Here is a 19,348-nt window from a genome sequence, read left to right on the forward strand (position 1 = left end):
ACTTTAGACAGGGGGGATCTTTAGACACATTCCTCTCATCACTTTTTTGGACCCATTTATTTACACAACACTTTATCGATGTAAGCTGATATAGTGATTTGATATCTTATTTTTCATCATTTAATTTCTATAATACATTTTTGTCAAATAAATACGACAAATTAGAACAGACGTCCCTTGTTCGATATCTCACATGGGCATGGCTAGAATGAGGCGGAACCTTCTATTATGTAAACAAAGAGTACAATCTGGCTATTCTTAAAGGGATCATAGCTTTCACATTTCACACTGCCACATTCATATCATTTTGAAAGAACAGAACGTTTGAAACTCACACGTTCGTAGGCCTATTTTTCTCATTTTCAGACCATAATAGCGTAGACTTAGATGAGACCTGTCCTATTATGGGCAGGGGGTCCAAGACGATTCCTATGTTAATATAGCTTGCAGAGCGCACCTGTGCATTATGATTCTTTAGGCTGTCCATAAGGTGAGTATCCCAAAAACGCATACATTTATGTCGGGATTTCTTCTTATGTGGACAGAAGTAGGTGGGGGTGCATATGACTATGGCTAAACATATTGACTGATTATCAGAATGCAGCATAAAACTGAGTAGTCAAAATGATATCCTCTCGGTTTTGTGTTGAGAGCATGTGATGCAAATGTAAATACTGTGGACTGCTGTGACTAACTAGAATGAGGGGCCACAGGGATGACAAGGGTCGAATTAGACCATTCTCTATTTGGTCAAAGAAAAGTCAGCAGTTCTACCTCAAGTGAATAACACAGCAACTGCCGTTAGACAATAATGGGGGAGCTGGGGAAAAGTTCCCTTTCAATATAAGTTAGTCTACCCCCAGGAGTGAATATCTCTGACCTACACCTTCCAGCTTCTAGCCTCACTTTAATGTGATTCACTGTAACCCAATGGTGAGGTTCTGACCACTCATCAACTTACAGTATATGCAGCTAACGTTTCATGGGCCTGTTTTACTCATCTTCACAAGGCATCAATATTACACTCTCCCTACTCCACTTGGAAACCTGCCCCTTTATGGCACACACTGCTGTCTCCTGCAAAAAGAGCCACATAAAAGCCCATGAGTCATCCTATATTGTTATATAGGTAACTGTATGTGTTGAGCATAAAAGAAAAGACAGTGCCATTCACTATTCAATGCTTTTCTCGAACGTCTTACTGAGCTAAGAGTTGCAGAATCCAAACCAATGTTAAATTAATCTCACATTTTCAACTCAGGAAATCCCTCCGGTCTCCCTATCCTGTATGTCCAGTCATTGTCACACCTTTCTGGTGAATGTGCCACTTCTACAGTTCTGTCTGCATCAACAATTGGCTGTCTCTGTCCTGTTTTCACAAGGCTCTGCTTGGCTAAGTGCCCCATTCCTCCTAACTCTCCATTGTCAATAGCACATTTCAAAGTGCAATAACAGTTAACACAAAAACAAATGGTCGGGGTGGGGTGGAGGTGGGGGGGGGTTCACGGCGGTCTAAGGAGTGTTACTTCATATGTAATGCATCACCAAAAGGAGTTCTGGCAGCTCTGAGACCTTATAGTGGGAGGACTTATGTTATTTTTGATGTACTAATCCTGTCTATCTGTAAGTAATACTGCAACCCACTTTAAACCATGGCATTTGTTGGTTACATTCATAGTTCTCCATATCAGGCCATTAATAGTACTGTTACTACAGATAAACCTCCATGTCTGTCTGTATATTAGGATCAAGCTACTTGTGCTGTGAACACCAACTTTCTGCCCCCAGGCTAGTCTTAACAGCCTGGGCTATAATGACTATTTACTTTTGTGTGTGACAGTCTCTGTCCCCCCATTTCATTGAGAGCATGTTGTCTGTTTAAAAGAGCACAGTAAGACTCCCTTTCCATATACCCCCCTCCTCCTTCCACCAAACACACACGCAAGAGCACACAAACACGCATGCACACACACAAACCAAATCAAATTTTATTCGTCACATACACAGTTTAGTGTACACATTCACACACTCAGAGTGGAGGGATCAAAGGCTCTCTAGCACATACCACACTGATGGGAAGCAGATGCAGAGAGGGAGCTGCTCTGCTGAGGTGGGTCTGGCTTGTTTGTGTACAAAGTCGGATATTTCTTGGTAATAGGCATGGAACAGATACTCAATGCAAGAAATCACACAATAGTGACTAACTGTATGAGCCATGATGACGTAATAAAGACAAAGCTCCTATTTACTTCCTACTCCTTCCCTGCCCTCCCCTTGCATCCTCCTCTGTGGTTAAGTTCCTTGGAAGTGTGAGAGTGTGTGTACATGTGTGTGTTGTTAAGAGTTTGTGGGATGTGGGATGTGATTGTTGTAGATTACTATTTCAGCTACATTTCCATTACTTCACATGGTCCTCATTTAAACACTCGTATGGACATTCCAAGAACAGGCATGAGTCATAATTTAAACAGAGAGTGAGACATGCTTCACAGGAAAATGCATGCATGTGTGTGAGAAATCCAGTTTTGGGGAGTAGTGAACTACATGTAGTTCAACTAGTAATTTCATTTCATTTTGCAGTAGCTTGGTGGTAGTTGAACTAAATTCCAATATTGGTAGTGTTTTCAGTAGTTCATAGCTTTTGTTCATGTTGTGGTGTAGGTAACTACTGGAACTACACACTTTTTTTTAATCCAATAAAATATGGGTGACAGGAAAGACTTTCCTTGCATTTTCAGCAACAGACCTGGCTTATTCTCACTTGAAACACTTTTTTGTGTGCCTAATGCTCACTTTTTTGTGTTTAATAGGGTACAGTACACATTATGTTAACATCTGATTGAAGAGTGATCTGTTCTTGAAATTTGTAGTCTATTATATATTAGGTGTAGATATAATATGATAATAATGATATTATCGATGTGATAATGTTTATATATGATAAGTAGTTTGGATGTAGTGAACTACTTTTTCAAAGTAACTTTAGTTAAATAAACTATATTTTTCTTTAGGGTAGCTTTAGTGTAGCTAAACTTCTTCTAGTGTGTCTTCCAGTGTGAAGTAACTGGTAGTTTGGCAAACAATATTTTCAGAGTAGCTTCCCCAACACTGGAGAAATCTAGTGACTGGATTCCTGGAGATCTGCAGTGTAGGAAAGTGAATCAACTGTGTTTATTCCATAGGTTGCATACATCTGATAAGGGGTTTGACAGAGGCACTGATGTACCATAGAAAAGGCCTCGCCTGTATCATATCAGTGTATAGAGGGGTATGCTGAGGTTATGGTGTGGTGCCTGTTTGTCACTAGCTAGGTCTCCATGACAGCCCCACAATCAGCTGACTACAGCATGACAGTGTGGGAGAATGTTTGGAATGTGCTGATCCTGTGCTGCTTTCTCCCTTGACCCCTTGCTGTACAAAAGTTGTCTTGTTACTCTGTGTTACTCTTCTACAGTCCTGAAGGACCACATGCAGATTTACAGACGACAACAACAAGAGCAGAGCAATGACTGTACTCACTGTATCAAATCAAATCGGTCACATTCACATGGTTAGCAGATGTTATTGTGAGTGTAGCGAAATGTTTGTGCTTCTAGTTCCGACAGTGCAGCAAATTACCTAACAAGTAATATCTAACAATTCCACAATAAATACCTAATACACACAAATCTAAGTAATTAATGGAATAAGAATATGTAAATATATGGATAAGCAATGTTAGAGTGGCATAGGCTAAGATGCAATAGATAGTATAGAATTGTAGTGCTGGTAAGTTGACGCCGCTCTGATATCCAATAGTTCTTCCCAGCTGTATGTAATAACACTTAAGATTTTCTGGGCTAACAATGTAAGAATTAATACATAAAAAAAACAAAATACTGCAAAGTTTCCTAAGGACTAGAAGTGAGGCAGCCCCCTCTGTCGGCGCCATTTTCCTATATCTGACTCACACACCGAATGTCAATCCCTTGGAACTGGTATTTCCTCTCCATCTAAGCTAATGTAAAGAAGTTGGAGACAAATACTCAGGCCAATTCTTAAATGTCAGATTGCTTTAATCACTTGACAGTTTGACGTGTAAATAATGGTAATGTGATGCCACGAGGGAACAGGCCAATTGTTGGGGAAATGGGTCTGTAACCTGAGGGTAACAGGTTAAAAATCAGGTTAAAATCCTCAATGGGACAAGGCACAGAATTACATACACAACTAAACACAGTATAGGATAAGTAGTATGCACCAGTGATACAATGCTCTCCACACAGACAATTCTTTAAGATCTTTCAGCTCTTTCCTATGTCTAATATGTTGAACTTCTCTGGGAATGGGAGGTAAAACTAGGACGTCATTCACTGATCCACTGCTTGTACAGCTACCACAGTGACAAACCTGATGGAATTCCCAGTTGTAAAGTATGACAGCAGGGGTGCAGTTCTTGGTGAGCCATTATGACAGCTACACAACAGCCATACCTCTTTTCACTAAACATGATGAATCGATGTTGCACAATGTTTCGCAAGAGTGAGGTTAGAACCTCAACATAAAACAAAAGTGACGTGTAGGATTCTGTTTTCACATGCAAAAGTGATTGCCTTTGAAAAAAAATGCTTTATCTACCTTCCCAATGAATTCAAAAATATATTTTATGGAAAAGTGATGTTTCTGGACAACGCACCATAGACAACATGACCGCGCGGTGCAGATTACTGTTCCATTTGGGAAGGGCGGTCCTCCCTCACTGCCTTTGACCGGTGCACCTCATCTTCAGGTTAATATAACTCCCCCATACAAAGAGCACATAACTACAATTACACCCACCACATGACAGTAAGATGTTTGTCTTAAAAGGGGAGGACAGCGTAACATTATTCTGCTTATTAGTCAGTCACGCACCCCTTAGCACATTTGTCATCAGGGTAAAAACCAGAGCTGAGGGAATGGCCTTACCTTTTATTTGTAGTAAGTCAGGGTCTAATCAAATTGAATGGCACATTGCAGAGATACACGATCATCCAGCCCAAAAGTCACCCCCTAGCCGCAGCCCGTTACTCCTAGACTGATGGCTCTTCATAGGTCTGAAAGTATCAGATAAGTGAAAGCAAAAACAAACACTTCACTCAAGACTCTAGTAGGCAAAGTAGTACACTACATTTCGAGGTGGTGTCTAGATGTGTTAAGGGGTTGATTTTTTTATGTGCAGGATAGACATAATTTTACCAAACAAGTAGAGGGATAAGGTCTGGGACATTGGTGCCCCGCGGTGGTATGGCAAAGGAAGTGCAGTCAAGAGAAGCAGAACTAAACACAGGACACTAAGCAGATTTATCAAGCATCCCTTTAATTAACTGTCACCTCTTACAAAAAAAAAAGAAATATTCCATGTTAATGAAATTAGCAACAATATAGCGAGTGTTGATTACAGATGATATGGGACTCCTCTTCCTAAAGTAGTTACAGTAGGATTAAAACCTCTATTCTGTAGACCTGTCCTACTGCTCCCACAGCGAGGATGGTCACAGCCTCCCTCCTACTGGCTCTGCACTTAGACTTCCTCCATGGTTAGTTACTTAGTGACCTGTCTGACATGCTGGGACCCTCCCTTATGTCCTTGCCCTCTCCAAAATACCTCAGCCAAAGTATGCATATACAGTACCTATGTATTCATGAATCAATGCACATTTACAGTTTGTGAGCTGTCAGCAAAGGAGTCAAGGAGATCAACAACTGTAGTGTAATGTCAGAAGATCCTAACAGTTACTTTTTTAAACAATACATTTTTCCTTTTTAACTTAAAAAAAGGAAAGAGAACCCAAAGTTAATTTAGTGAAGTAGGAATCCACTTCATCACCCTCTGGACAAAGAAAACTAACAGAGAAAAAAACGACATCTGTATTCAAAGATTTCCATTGAAAAAAGGGGGTAAACGTCTGACATGCCACAGTCTGACATGTGTAGGATGTCTTTAGCGCTGGCTGTGCTACTGTAGGGATCATGAGGAATGTGGTGGGACTTTGGAGTAGTAAGGTCTGGTTTGGTGTCCGGAGTGTGTGTGTGTGTGTGTGTGTGTGTGTAGCGTGAGGGAGCCCCTCTCCTCTGGGGCCCAGCGAAGTCTCTCCCTGACCCTGCTGAGGAGGAACAGCTGGAGGTCAGAGGTTACAGGTCAGCGGCAGGCAGGGACAGAGGATCAGCAAGAGGCTGCCTACAGTACAGGTGAGAGGAAAGAGAGGAGTGTGACAGGAGAGGAGAGGCCATAATAGGAGAGGTGGTGGGGAGGTTGGGGGTGGTCTTTGTAGTAGATTGGGAGTGTCCATCCTCCCCTCCCTATACTTCAGGCGAGTCTTTGTCCGATTCCTGAGAAAATAAAAAAAAGCACAGTTTAAGACCTCTTTGTGTGTTACAAGAAAGACTTGCTTGCCAGTTACAACCCCGATTTAACAGATGTGCTTGCTGAAAACCAAGCACAATTTTAGAAACTACTTATTATTCTCCTCCTGCTGGAACCTGAAAAAAAAACATTGACACTACTTATACTTTTTACACTACATCCATATTTGCATAAATTCCTATGTATTTCAACAGCCATAGACTTGAATGGTAAAACTTTGCGCCGTGCCTAGATTTCAACCATTTATGCTTTTTGAACTATAACCATTTAAAAAATGTAAAACACCAAACCAACGTTGACATGTACAGAATGTCTCAACTTAAATTGCTTGTCAAAAGACTGTTGATGCTATTTGTACATTTGAACAATAACAGTTTGACATTTGCATAAAAGCTCCATAGACTTCAAAAGGCAAACATTTTATTCACCACTGCTCTTGATCCGTTTCCGCTACAACAACCAACCCAACAGTGAAATGTGCAGACTGACTCAACTTAGATGGCTACAACCCAGCTTCTTGCAACCATTCATAAACTATAAAGATTGTTGTATCTCCATTAATTTCAACGGTGAAATGCTGGATTCAACATTATAAACTGAAATCACTGCCACAACTTTCAGAATGTTCAAACTAAAACATTTTGAGAGTTTGAAAACACATTCTATGGCGTATGATGCTATAGAACTGACTCTAGCCTACTATACTAGCCAATTACAGTGCATCCAGAAAGTATTCACACCCTTTCACTTTTTCAACATTTTGTTACATTACAGCTTTCTTCTAAAATGGATTAAAACAAAAATGATCTCATCAATCTACACACCATACCCCATAATTACAAAGCAACATTTTTATTTCATTTTTAACGTAAAAAAATAAATACTAATAAATTGCATATTTACATAAGTATTCAAACCCTTTACTTAGTACTTTGTTGAAGCATCTTTGGCAGTGACCACAGCCTCGAGTCTTCTTGGATATGACACTACAAGCTTGGCACACCTGTATTTAGGGAGTTTCTCCCATTCTTCTCTGCAAATCCTCTTAAGCTCTGTCAGGTTGGATGGGGAGCGTCGCTGCACAGCTATTTTCAGGTCTCTCCAGAGATCTTTGATCGGGTTCAAGTCCGGGCTCTGGCTGGACTTGTCCCGAAGCCACTCATGCGTTGTCTTGGCTGTCTGCTAAGGGTCGTTGTCCTGATAGAAGGTGAACCTTTTCCCCAGTCTTAGGTTGTGAGTGCTCTGGAGCAGGTTCTCATCAAGGATCTCTCTGTACTTTGCTCCAGAGATGGTTGTCCATAAAGGAACTCTGGAGCTCTGTCAGAGTGACCATCGGGTTCATGGTCATCTCCCTGACCAAGGCCCTTCTCCCCTGATAGCTCAATTTGGCCGGGTGGCCAGCTCTAGGAAGAGTCTTGGTGGTTCCAAACTTCTTCCATTTATGAATGATTGAGGCCACTGTGTTTCTGGGGACCTTCAATGCTGCAGAAATGTTTTGGTACCCTTCTCCAGATCTGTACCGCGACACAATCCTGTCTTGGAGTTCTACGGACAATTCCTTCGACCTCATGGCTTGGTTTCTGCTCTAACGTGCACTGTCAACTGTGGGACCTTATAGACAGGTGTGTGCCTTTCCAAATCATGTCCAATCAATTGAATTTACCACAGGTGAACTCCAATCAAGTTGTAGAAACATCTCAAGGATGATCAATGGAAACATAATGCACCTGAGCTAAATTTCGAGTCTCATAGCAAAGGGTCTGAATACTGTAAATAAGGTATTTCTGTTTTTTTATTTATAATACATTTTCTAAAAAAATCTAAAAATCTGTTTTCACTTTGTCATTACAGGGTACTGTGTGTAGATTGATGATGAAATGTTTTTATTTAACCCATTTGAGAATAAAGCTGTAACGTTACAAAATGTGGAAAAAGTCGAGGGGTCTGAATACTTTCCGAATGCAATGTATATCCCACTATAATAACTACACACCTACAAACCACCCCAAAATAGGTCACCATAACTAAACCACAGCCTATGAAAACCATATTACTACCATTACTACTGCTGTCACTACCACTACTATTTCACAACCATAAATACTGCAAGAGTAGCAAGCACACACATTTACTTCAGTATATTTCCTTTTCTATATTTTAATGTCTTCTTCTGATGGCTGTATTATCTAAATGTGGATCCATAATAAATAAGTCGTACCGCCTCCTGTCTCTTGGTGAGTTGCCGGTTCACGGCCTGTAGCAGCTGCTGCAGTTCCCTCACAGTTTGGTTCAGCCCTGCAGTCTTCTTCTCCTTCCTGTCAATCTCCTCCTGATGGACACAGTGACAGGTTACTTACTACCCTGTAGTCACTTTCAATATAACTACACCTACTTGTCAATAAAACTACCCCTATTTAAAGACTGGTTACAATTAATACACAACTACATGTACTAATTATCAATATTACAACTCTTAGTAGCTAGATACCTTTGTTTTAACCATGAATATTCACTACCTAGATAATATGTGCAACGGACTGTCTTATATACATATAGCCACAGACAGTTCCCGTCCATGAAGTCTTACGTGTGATGACAGGTTGCTGTTCTCTATCAGGTCACCCTGGCCTGTCTCTTTGAAGATCTCCTCCTGGATCAGGTCCAGAGACTGCTGGGCCTGAGGTGGAGCAGGGTGGGGGAAATTACAAGAAACATTTAAGCTTACATTTCAGGTAATATAAGTGTGTTGAACACATCCACGTATTCAAATGCTCAGTGTGTATTTATCTCCTAGTAGGGATGCACATTTCGGTCAATTTTGCTGCCGACTAACTGACCCTCATTAACCGGTCAACAAACTGTAAAAAAAAAGTTTTTGAAACAGTAAAATCATGTGACCAACAAAAAATACTATTAGAGATCTGTATATAATGATGAGATGCTTATGTTTCCGCCCTAACAATGAGAGTCGACCCAAGGCAGGCAGGAAGGCAGGCGACAAGCTTAGGCCCAAAATAAGCCCATAGAAACGTATTATGCTTATTTTGGACAGATTTTGTGGCGAATGAAACCTCTCGCTTTGCCTCTTCCTCTCTGATACTATGCATGCACAGGACATTTTCCATTAAGCACTTAATGGAAACATGCAATAATAGCAAGCCTTTATAAAATATTTGCCTCCACGTTTCTACAGATGGATTTTCGCAAGGCTACTTTGAAGCAAGGTAAGACATGCCTCATTATTTGAAGTGAACTAAAAAAATGCAGGTTTCAAACAATTACACTGCCTCAAGCACCCATTGCAAAGTGGTGGGTGACGTGCTGATAGTCAACGCTAGGCAGGCTATAGCCTATGCATCCAAATTACAAATTGGAGGCGCGCTTTAATTACGACTTGTGATGGAGGAATAAAAATACATCCTTTAATTCGTGGCCACCGAAGTTAACAGGTGACTTAGAATTGTTATTTGTTGCGCAATGACTGGGCTTACAAAAGCAGGTTTCATTCCAGTAGCCTACAGACTTTTTAAGGAGCTACTCTCACGCTGTCTGACATGTGGTAGGCTATTCCGCTCCTCAAACTGGTGCAGTAGAAACAGGTTATGAGAGCTCCGCCTATTTGGGTGAGCAAGGTGTACCAAATTCAGCTCCTCATTTTGCCTGACTGCTTCTGTATAAGAGCCATCAAGTTTGCCCTGCAGTTCAGTGCTGTGCACTTGTGATAAATAAGATGCATGGCGACTAACGAAAATACACACTTGCCAATTTAATAGAGCACAATTATGCAAATGGCCCTATAGACCAATAAGCATGACCGGTTAAATCTTTTTTTTCGGTGGCTAACCGTTAACATCCTCAGCTCCTAGAATAAGTTGCTTCTTTCTAGACTTGGACTGGTGACTAATTGTTTCTCTAACAGTAATGTAAATCCAAACAAACTAAAGGTAGTCCAATCCTAAGGGACAAGGGGCCGTCTTACCTTATAGAGATCTCCAGCCACCTTCTGCCTCTCCCTCTCCTCGGTCTCCAGTTTTGACAGAGTCTCAGTCAGCTGGGTCTTCAGCTGCAAGCGAAAACACCAGCGATGAGACAATTAATAAATGACAATCACAGCCCCACTCCTGGTGAAATCGGATCTCAAACTGTTTGGAGGGGGGAATTTGCATAAACACTGAGGTGGTATTCAAATATTTCTACCAAGACAAATTAGACCATTTTGCATACACCAAAACTGGTTTCACTTGGCTTTTAGAGTGGTTGAGACATGTATAGATAGCTACTTATGGCAACTCTCATGTCAGTTATGTCTCTACTAAACTAGCTATTCAATGATTAGCTAGAGACTGATAAAGATATTAAATGTTGTATTATCAATGAAAAACCAGCAGAGATGCTTTAATTATCCTTGAAGATGTTCACAGACAGAGGGTGGCAAGACAAGAGACAAACAAGACAACCAGACAGACATTGAAAATGTTTCAACTGTGCGTGGAGGCAGATGAATGATGAAAGCGTGTGCAGCTGAAGGCATAGAATGTATCCCCAAAGATGGCCGACATGGAAACGCTCATTGTGCAGGAGTAACAGTAAGCCTGTTAGTAGAAGTGATGGCAGAGTAGATAGTGTGCCGAGTGGAAACAGTAGTGTGTGTTAGTCTGTCCTCTCACCGAGTAAAAGTGGTCCATCATCTATAACCTATGATACTAATACTCCAGTACATTTTACATTTTAGTCATTTAGCTCCAGTCTAACTCCAGTCTAACTCCAGTCTAACGTTACACTAAGAAAAAACTGTCTCCTAAAAAGCAAAGAAAACACACCTTATGCATGCCTCTTGCATATAAAAACAGTTTAGCCCATGTTGCATTTGAGCTTACATCACTACTGTATCCATAGGTTGTAGATTGATGGACTGACTCCCAGAGGACTCAGAGAACCCTGCATTCCCCAGGCAGGTTGTGACCTCAGAGATACCGTTGGGTGGTGCTGATGCAATAGGGACAGGTTATGGGAGCTCTACCTATATGGGTGAGCAAGGCTTACCAAATTCAGCTCCTCATTCTGCCTGACTGCTTCTGTATAAGAGCCATCAAGTTTGCTCTGCAGTTCAGTCAACAGATCTTTGAGCTGAAATGAAGTGTGAGATGTTTTTAACAGGCAGCTGTGGGATCGGAGGAGCCAGGGGACAGAACGCTACACAGCTGAAGCAGGGGAACGGGGTGGTCGATCGGCCAATAGCATCAAGCTGTTTGGTTGGTTTTTCTACATTTAATCAATGCTCTACAGCATCTACATAAAACACATTCTCAAACAATAGAGGAATTGTGTGGTGATATGAATGAATGCAGCTGCCTGACAATGTTTTTGTTCTGTGTAACTACAGTGACTCCAATGTTTTAACAACAACGGGGCAGACTCAGTCTGTAAGTTACTGTGTGAAGTGTGTAAACCCTCTCAACCAAATTCTATAACAGAACATACCAGAATGAACCGCGTGGTGTGTGAACTGTGAACGTAATGTCTAATTGTTGCATGTACAAACACTGGTGGATACCACAAACAGTAAACACAGAGACATGCACCATAAACATACAGTACAAACAATGCAGAGGCGAATGACTACATCTATGACTACATAGATGAATAACCACTATGACATGACCGAGGATGACTGGCAGATGACAGGAAGTCTAGTCAGCTCACCTCTCTGACCTCTGTCACATAGGTGGTGCTCTCACACTCTGCTCTCTCCAGCGCAGACTCAAGGTGCTGCTTGTCTCTTATCAACTATGAAAGAACAAAACGAGGAATTTTGACATATGAAAAATCACTTACATTTAGTGAGTCAACTGATGTAAAGTGACTAATACAATTGCTGAGAGATGTGTTAAGTGTGTAACTGGACTGACGTTGTCCAACTCCCCGACGTCACTCAGTCTGTATACATCCTGCTCCAGTGCTGCAACTTTCACGCTCATCTAGGAAAGAGAGGGCAGGAGAGTGACCATAAGCACCACACATACCAATTATATAGTGGTTATAAGGGCAATATAAATACAAATTCAGTTTGATTGAATGGTCTTCAGTGTTCACCTCTTTCAGCTCTGTCTGTGACAGATCCAGCTTCACTTTCCATCGAGACTCCTCCTTCTCCACACTGCTCTGGAGACGTTGAAGGATGCCCTCCTGTGGACAGTAGAGGGTATTACAGCTTAGTTTAAAAGACCTCATGACGCCTCTATAGCGTTATCTACAGGAACACTGACAGAGCATCACCTCACCGTCTCAGCCAACACTTTCTTGTACGTCTCACAATCTTTCTGTAGAACCTTCTGGGCCTCTTCAGATTCCTTCAGCTTATCAGCCAATACCTGGTGAAAGGAACAGCCCTGGTTATACTTATTTTCACCTCAGTTCTCATACATTTGAAAACAACTATTTTTAAAGAAACAGTAAAGACTGTGCCGTCACCTTGGTGTCTGAGCCCTCTGGAGCAGGTTCAGGTGTTGCTTCAGGGGCAGGGTTTGGCTCTGCTGCCGGGGCCTCTTTCACTGCAGTCTCAAACCTCTGCAGCCACTCCTGGTGGTTCTGAGAGAGAAGACGGTAGACAAGATACAAAACTATAGGATATGTGGAAAAGATTAACTTATAATTGAATATCACATCATATGGTCCTCTGTAGCTCAGTTGGTACAGCATGGCACTTGCAATGGCTGTATAGTGGGTTCAATTCTGGAGACCACCCATATACGTCTGCTAAATTGCACAAATCAAAGTTACACAAATCAAATCAAACCTTATTTGTCACATGCGCTGAATACAACAAGTGTAGACTTTACCGTGAAACGCTTACTTACAAGCCCTTAACCAACAGCGCAGTTCAAGAAGAGTTAAGAAAATATTAACCAAGGAGACTAAAGTAATAATAAAGGTAACACAATAAGAATAACAATAACGAGGCTATATAGAGGGGTCACCGGTACCAAGTCAATGTGCGGGGGTACAGGTTAGTTGAGGTAATCTGTACATGTAGGTGGGGGTGAAGTGACACCACTTATTATATAGGTCCTGGATGGCAGGAAGCTTGGCCCCAGTGATGTACTGGGCCGTTTGCACTACCCTCTGTAGCGCCTTACTGTCAGATGCCGAGCAGTTGCCATACCAGGCGGTGATGCAACCGGTCAGGATGCTCTTGATGGTGCAGCTGTAGAACCTTTTAACCTGTTGGGGCTAGGGGGCAGCATTTGCACGTCTGGATAAAAAAAATGTACCCGATTTAATCTGGTTACTAATCCTACCCAGTAACTAGAATATGCATATACTTATTATATATGGATAGAAAACACTCTAAAGTTTCTAAAACTGTTTGAATGGTGTCTGTGAGTATAACAGAACTCATTTGGCAGGCAAAACCCTGAGACATTTTCTGACAGGAAGTGGATACCTGATGTGTTGTATTGACTTTAAACCTATCCCATTGAAAAACACAGGGGTTTAGGAATATTTTGGCACTTCCTATTGCTTCCACTAGATGTCACCAGCCTTTACAAAGTGTTTTGAGTCTTCTGGAGGGAGATCTGACCGAACAAGAGCCATGGAACGGTGATGGCCGATTAGACTCTGACGCGCGAGTTCATGTTGGGTACCCTCGTTCCAATACGTTATAAAAGAGTATGCATTCGTCCACCTTGAATATTATTCATGTTCTGGTTAAAAAAGGCCCTAATGATTTATGCTATACAACGTTTGACATGTTTGAACGAACGGAAATATATTTTTTCCCCTCGTTCATGACGAGAAGTCCGGCTGGCTTACATCATGTGCTAACGAGACGGAGATTTTTGGACATAAATGATGAGCTTTTTTGAACAAAACTACATTCGTTATGGACCTGTGATACCTGGAAGTGACATCTGATGAAGAGAATCAAAGGTAATGGATTATTTACATAGTATTTTCGATTTTAGATCTCCCCAACATGACGTCTAGTCTGTATCGCAACGCGTATTTTTCTGGGCGCAGTGCTCAGATTATTGCAAAGTGTGATTTCCCAGTAAGGTTATTTTTAAATCTGGCAAGTTGATTGCGTTCAAAAGATGTAAATCTATAATTCTTTAAATGACAATATAATATTTTACCAATGTTTTCTAATTTTAATTATTTAATTTGTGACGCTGACTTGACTGCCGGTTATTGGAGGGAAACGATTTCCTCAACATCAATGCCATAGTAAAACGCTGTTTTTGGATATAAATATGAACTTGATAGAACTAAAAATGCATGCATTGTCTAACATAATGTCCTAGGAGTGTCATCTGATGGAGATTGTAAAAGGTTAGTGCATCATTTTAGCTGGTTTTATGGTTTTGGTGACCCTGTCTTTGACTTGACAAAACATTACACACAACTCTTGTAAATGTACTGTCCTAACATACTCTAAATTTATGCTTTCGCCGTAAAACCTTTTTGAAATCGTAAAACGTGGTTAGATTAAGGAGATGTTTATCTTTCAAATGGTGTAAAATAGTTGTATTTTTGAAAAATTTGAATTTTGACATTTATTTGGATTCAAATTTGCCGCTCTTGAAATGCACCTGCTGTTGATGGAGTGCACCACGGGTGGCACGCTAGCGTCCCACCTAGCCCCAAGAGGTTAAGGATCTAAGGACTCATGCTAAATCTTTTCAGTCTCCTGAGGGGGAAAAGGTTTTGTTGTGCCCTCTCACAACTGTCTTGGTATGTTTGGACCATGATAGTTCGTTGGTGATGTGGACACCAAGGAACTTAAAACTCTCAACCTGCTCCACTACAGCCCCGTCGATGTTAATGGGGGCCTGTTCGGCCTGCCTTTTCCTGTAGACCATGATCAGCTCCTTTGTCTTGCTCACACTGAGGGAGAGGTTGTTGTCCTGGCACCACACTGCCAGTTCTCTGACCTCCTCCCTAAAGGCCGTCTCATCGTTGTCGGTGATCAGGCCTACCACTGTTCTGTTGTCAGCAAACTTAATGATGGTGTTGGAATCGTGTTTAGCCACGCAGTCGTGGGTGAACAGGGAGTACAGGAGGGGACGAAGTACACACCCCTGAGGGGCCCCAGGGTTAAGGATTAGCGTGGCAGACATGTTGTTGCCTACTCTTACCACCTGGGGGCGGCCTGTCAGGAAGTCCAGGATCCAGTTGCAGAGGGAGGTGTTTAGTCCAAGAGTCATTAGCTTAGTGATGAGCTTTGTGGGCACTGTGGTGTTGAACGCTGAGCTAAAGTCAATGAACAGCATTCTCACGTAGGTGTTTCTTTTGTCCAGGTGAGAAAGGGCAGTGTGGAGTGCAATTGAGATTGCGTCATCTGTGGATCTGTTGGGGCGGTATGCTAATTGGGGTGCGTCTAGGGTGTCCAGGAGGATGCTGTTGAGGTGAGCCATGACCAGCTTTTCAAAGCACTTCATGGCTACCGACGTGAGTACCACGGGGCGGTAATCATTTAAGCAGGTTACCTTCGCTTCCTTGGGCACAGGGACTACGGTGGTCTGTTTGAAACATGTAGGTATTACAGACTCGGTCAGGGAGAGGTTGAAAATGTCAGTGAAGACACTTGCCAGTTGGTCCGGACATGCTTTGAGTACACGTCCTGGTAATCCGTCTGGCCCAGCGGCTTTGTGAACGTAGACCTGTTTAAAGGTTTTGTTCACATCGGCTCCCGAGAACGTTATCACACAGTCATCCAGAACAGCTGGTGCTCTCGTACATGCTTCAGTGTTGCTTGCCTCGAAGCGAGCATAAAAGGCATTTAGCTCGTCAAGTAGGCTCGCGTCACGGGGAGCTCGTGTCTGGGTTTCCCTTTGTAGTCCGTAACAGTTTTCAAGCCCTGCCACATCCGACGAGCGTCAGAGCCAGTGTAGTAGGATTCAATCTTAATCCTGTATTGACGCTTTGCTTGTTTGATGGTTCGTCTGCGGGAATAGCAGGATTTCTTATAAGTGTCCGGATTAGTCTCCCGCTCCTTGAAAGCGGCAGCTCTAGCCTTTAGCTCGATGTGGATGTTGCCTGTAATCCATGGCTTCTGGTTGGGATATGTACGTACGGTCACTGTGGAGACGATGTCATCGATGCACTTATTGATGAAGCCGATGACTGTGGTTGTGTACACCTCAATGCCATTGGATCAATCCCGGAACATATTCCAGTCTGTGCTAGCATAACAGTCCTGTAGTGTAGCATCCACGTCATCTGACCACTTCCATATTGAGCGAGTCACTGTTACTTCCTGCTTTAGTTTTTGCTTATTAGCAGGAATCAGGAGGATAGAATTATGGTCACATTTGCCAAATGGAGGGCGGGGAAGAGCTTTGTATGCATCTCTGTCTGTGGAGTAAAGGTGGTGTAGGGTCTTTTTCTCGTTGCACATGTGACATGCTGGTAAAAATTTGGTAAAACTGATTTAACTTTGCCTGCATTAAAGTACCCGGCCACTAGGAGCGCCGCTTCTGGGTGAGCATTTTCTTCTTTGCTTATGGCCTTATAGAGTTGGTTGAGAGCGAACTTAGTGCCAGCTTCGTTCTGTGGTGGTAAATAGACAGCTACGAATAATATAGATGAGAACTCTCTTGGTAGATAGTGTGGTCTACAGCTTATCATAAGGTACTCTACCTCAGGCGAGCAATACCTCGAGACTTCTTTAATATTAGACATCACGTACCAGCTGTTTTTGACAAATAGACACACACCCCCACCCCTTGTCTTACCAGAGGTAGTGTCTCTGTTCTGCTGGTGCATGGAAAATCCCACTAGCTCTATATTGTCCGTATCCTCGTTCAGCCACGTCTCGGTGGAACATAAGATGTTACAGTTTTTAATGTCCCATTGGTAGGATAATCTTAATCATAGGTCATCAATTTTATTTTCCAATGATTGCACGTTAGCAAGAAGAATGGATGGCAGTGGGAGTTTACTCTCTCGCCTACGGGTTCTCAGAAGGCTGCCCGATCTGCGGCCCCTTTTCCTGTGTCTTTTCTTCACACAAAAGGCGGGGATCTGGGCCTGATCCAGTGAAAGCAGGGTATCTTTCTCGTCAGACTCGTTAAAGGAAAACGTTTCTTCCAGTCCGCGGTGAGTAATCGCTGTTCTGATGTCCAGAAGATATTTTCGGTCATAAGAGACGGTAGCAGCAACATTATGTTCACAATAAGTTAAAAAACAAGTTACACAAACTGCAAAAAAATTGTTTGGGAGAATGTAAAACGTCAGCCATATTCTTCGGCCTACTCATTCAAGGGTTTTTCTTCATTTTGACTATTTTCTACATTGTGAATAATAGTGATGACATCAACACTTTGAAATAACACATATGTAATCACGTAGTAACCAAAAAAGTGTTAAACAAATCAAATACATTTTATATTTCAGATTCTTCAAAGTAGCCACCATTTGCCTTAATAACAGCTTTGCACACTCTTGGCATTCTTGACAGTCTTGAAGGAGTTCCCACATATGCTGAGCACTTGGCTGCTTTTCCTTCACTCTGCGGTGAAACTCATCTCAAACCATCTCAATTGGGTAGAAGTCGGGTGATTGTGGAGGCCAGGTCATGGTCATGATGGAGCACTCCAACACTCTCCTTATTGGTCAACTAGCCCTTACACAGCCTGGAGGTGTGTTCTGGGTCATTGTTATGATGAAAAACAAATGGATTGTCCCACTACGCACAAACCAGTTGGGATGGTGTATCGCTGGTTAAGTGTGCCTTGAATTCTAAATAAATCACTGATAGTGTCACCAGCAAAGCACCCCCACACCTCTTCTTCCATGGATCACTGTGGGAACCACGCATGCGGAGATCATCCGTTCACCTACTCTGCGTCTCATAAAGACACAGCGGTTGGAATCAAAAATCTCAAATTTGGACTCATCAGACCAAAGGACAGATTTCCACTGGTCTAATGTCCATTGCTTGCGTTTTTTAGCCCAAGCAAGTCTTCTTATTGGTGTCCTTTAGTAGTGGTTTCTTTTCAGAAATTCGACCATGAAGGCCTGATGCACGCAGTCTCCTCTGAATAGTTGATGTTGAGAGGTGTCTGTTACTTGAACTTTGAGGTGCAATCTGAGTTGCAGTTAATTGCCAATTTCTGAAGCTGGTAACTCTAATGAACTTATCCTCTGCAGCAGAGGTAACACTGGATCTTCCTTTCCTGTGGCGGTCCTCATGAGAGCCAGTTTCATCATAGCGCTTGATGGTTTTTGCAACTGCACTTGAAGAAACTTTCAAAGTTCTTAAAATTTTCCAGATTGACTGTCGTTTCTCTTTGCTTATTTGAGCTGTTCTTGCCATAATATGGATTTGGTATTTTACCAAATAGGGCTATCTTCTGTATACCACACATACCTTGTCACAACACAACTGATTGGCTCAAAAGAAGGAAATAAATTCCACAAATTAACTTTTAACAAGACACACCTGTTAATTGAAATGCATTCCTGGTGACGACCTCGTGAAGCTGGTTGAGAGAATGTCAAGAGTGTGCAAAGCTGTCAATCAAGGCAAAGGGTGGCTACTTTGAAGAACCTCACATATATTTTGATTTGTTTAACACTTTTTTGGTTACTAAATTATTGTTATTTCATAGTTTTGATGTCTTCACTATTATTCTACAATGTAGAAAATAGTAAAAATAAAGAAAAACCCTTGAATGAGTAGGTGTGCCCAAACTTCTGTCTGGTACTGTATATATAATATCATAGATTATATTATGTGAGCACTTACCCGTTCAGTGGGCAGAGGCACGTTCGGTAGCAGTCTGTGCAGAACATCTCGACATTCTGCCTGGGCTATCTCCATGGCTGTCTGGTTCTCCTGAAGAGGTAAAGGAGGAGGAAAGAGAAGAGAGGACATTCAACATGGACTGCACTCAGGACACACACACACACAAAATTGGGAAACCTGTACAGTAGTTAGCTAAATAGCTGTGCAGG

The 19,348-nt window shown here is 42.0% G+C and overlaps 1 protein-coding gene across 7 annotated transcripts in view; it reads right to left on the reverse strand.

The window, feature by feature from the left end:
- Positions 1–5,317: 5,317 nt before the first annotated feature.
- LOC106594233 (kinectin) overlaps positions 5,318–19,348 on the reverse strand; it is a 60,247-nt gene continuing 46,216 nt past the window's right edge. For 5 of the 7 annotated variants that reach the window (XM_014185788.3, XM_014185971.3, XM_014185729.3 and 2 more), the window contains 11 exons: positions 19,140–19,229; positions 12,857–12,973; positions 12,667–12,756; positions 12,479–12,571; positions 12,295–12,363; positions 12,089–12,172; positions 11,429–11,512; positions 10,365–10,448; positions 8,973–9,062; positions 8,604–8,714; positions 5,318–6,351 (listed from right to left, as the gene is read on the reverse strand). In XM_014185788.3, coding sequence (XP_014041263.1) covers positions 6,322–6,351; positions 8,604–8,714; positions 8,973–9,062; positions 10,365–10,448; positions 11,429–11,512; positions 12,089–12,172; positions 12,295–12,363; positions 12,479–12,571; positions 12,667–12,756; positions 12,857–12,973; positions 19,140–19,229 — 942 coding nt within the window. In that variant the 3' untranslated portion in view covers positions 5,318–6,321. The remainder of the gene's footprint in view (positions 6,352–8,603; positions 8,715–8,972; positions 9,063–10,364; positions 10,449–11,428; positions 11,513–12,088; positions 12,173–12,294; positions 12,364–12,478; positions 12,572–12,666; positions 12,757–12,856; positions 12,974–19,139; positions 19,230–19,348) is intronic. The other 2 variants (XM_014186017.3, XM_014185846.3) reach the window with 1 other exon arrangement.

This window comes from Salmo salar, chromosome 01, assembly GCF_965601325.2.
Source record: "Salmo salar chromosome 01, fSalSal1, whole genome shotgun sequence".
Taxonomy (NCBI): Eukaryota; Metazoa; Chordata; class Actinopteri; order Salmoniformes; family Salmonidae; genus Salmo; species Salmo salar.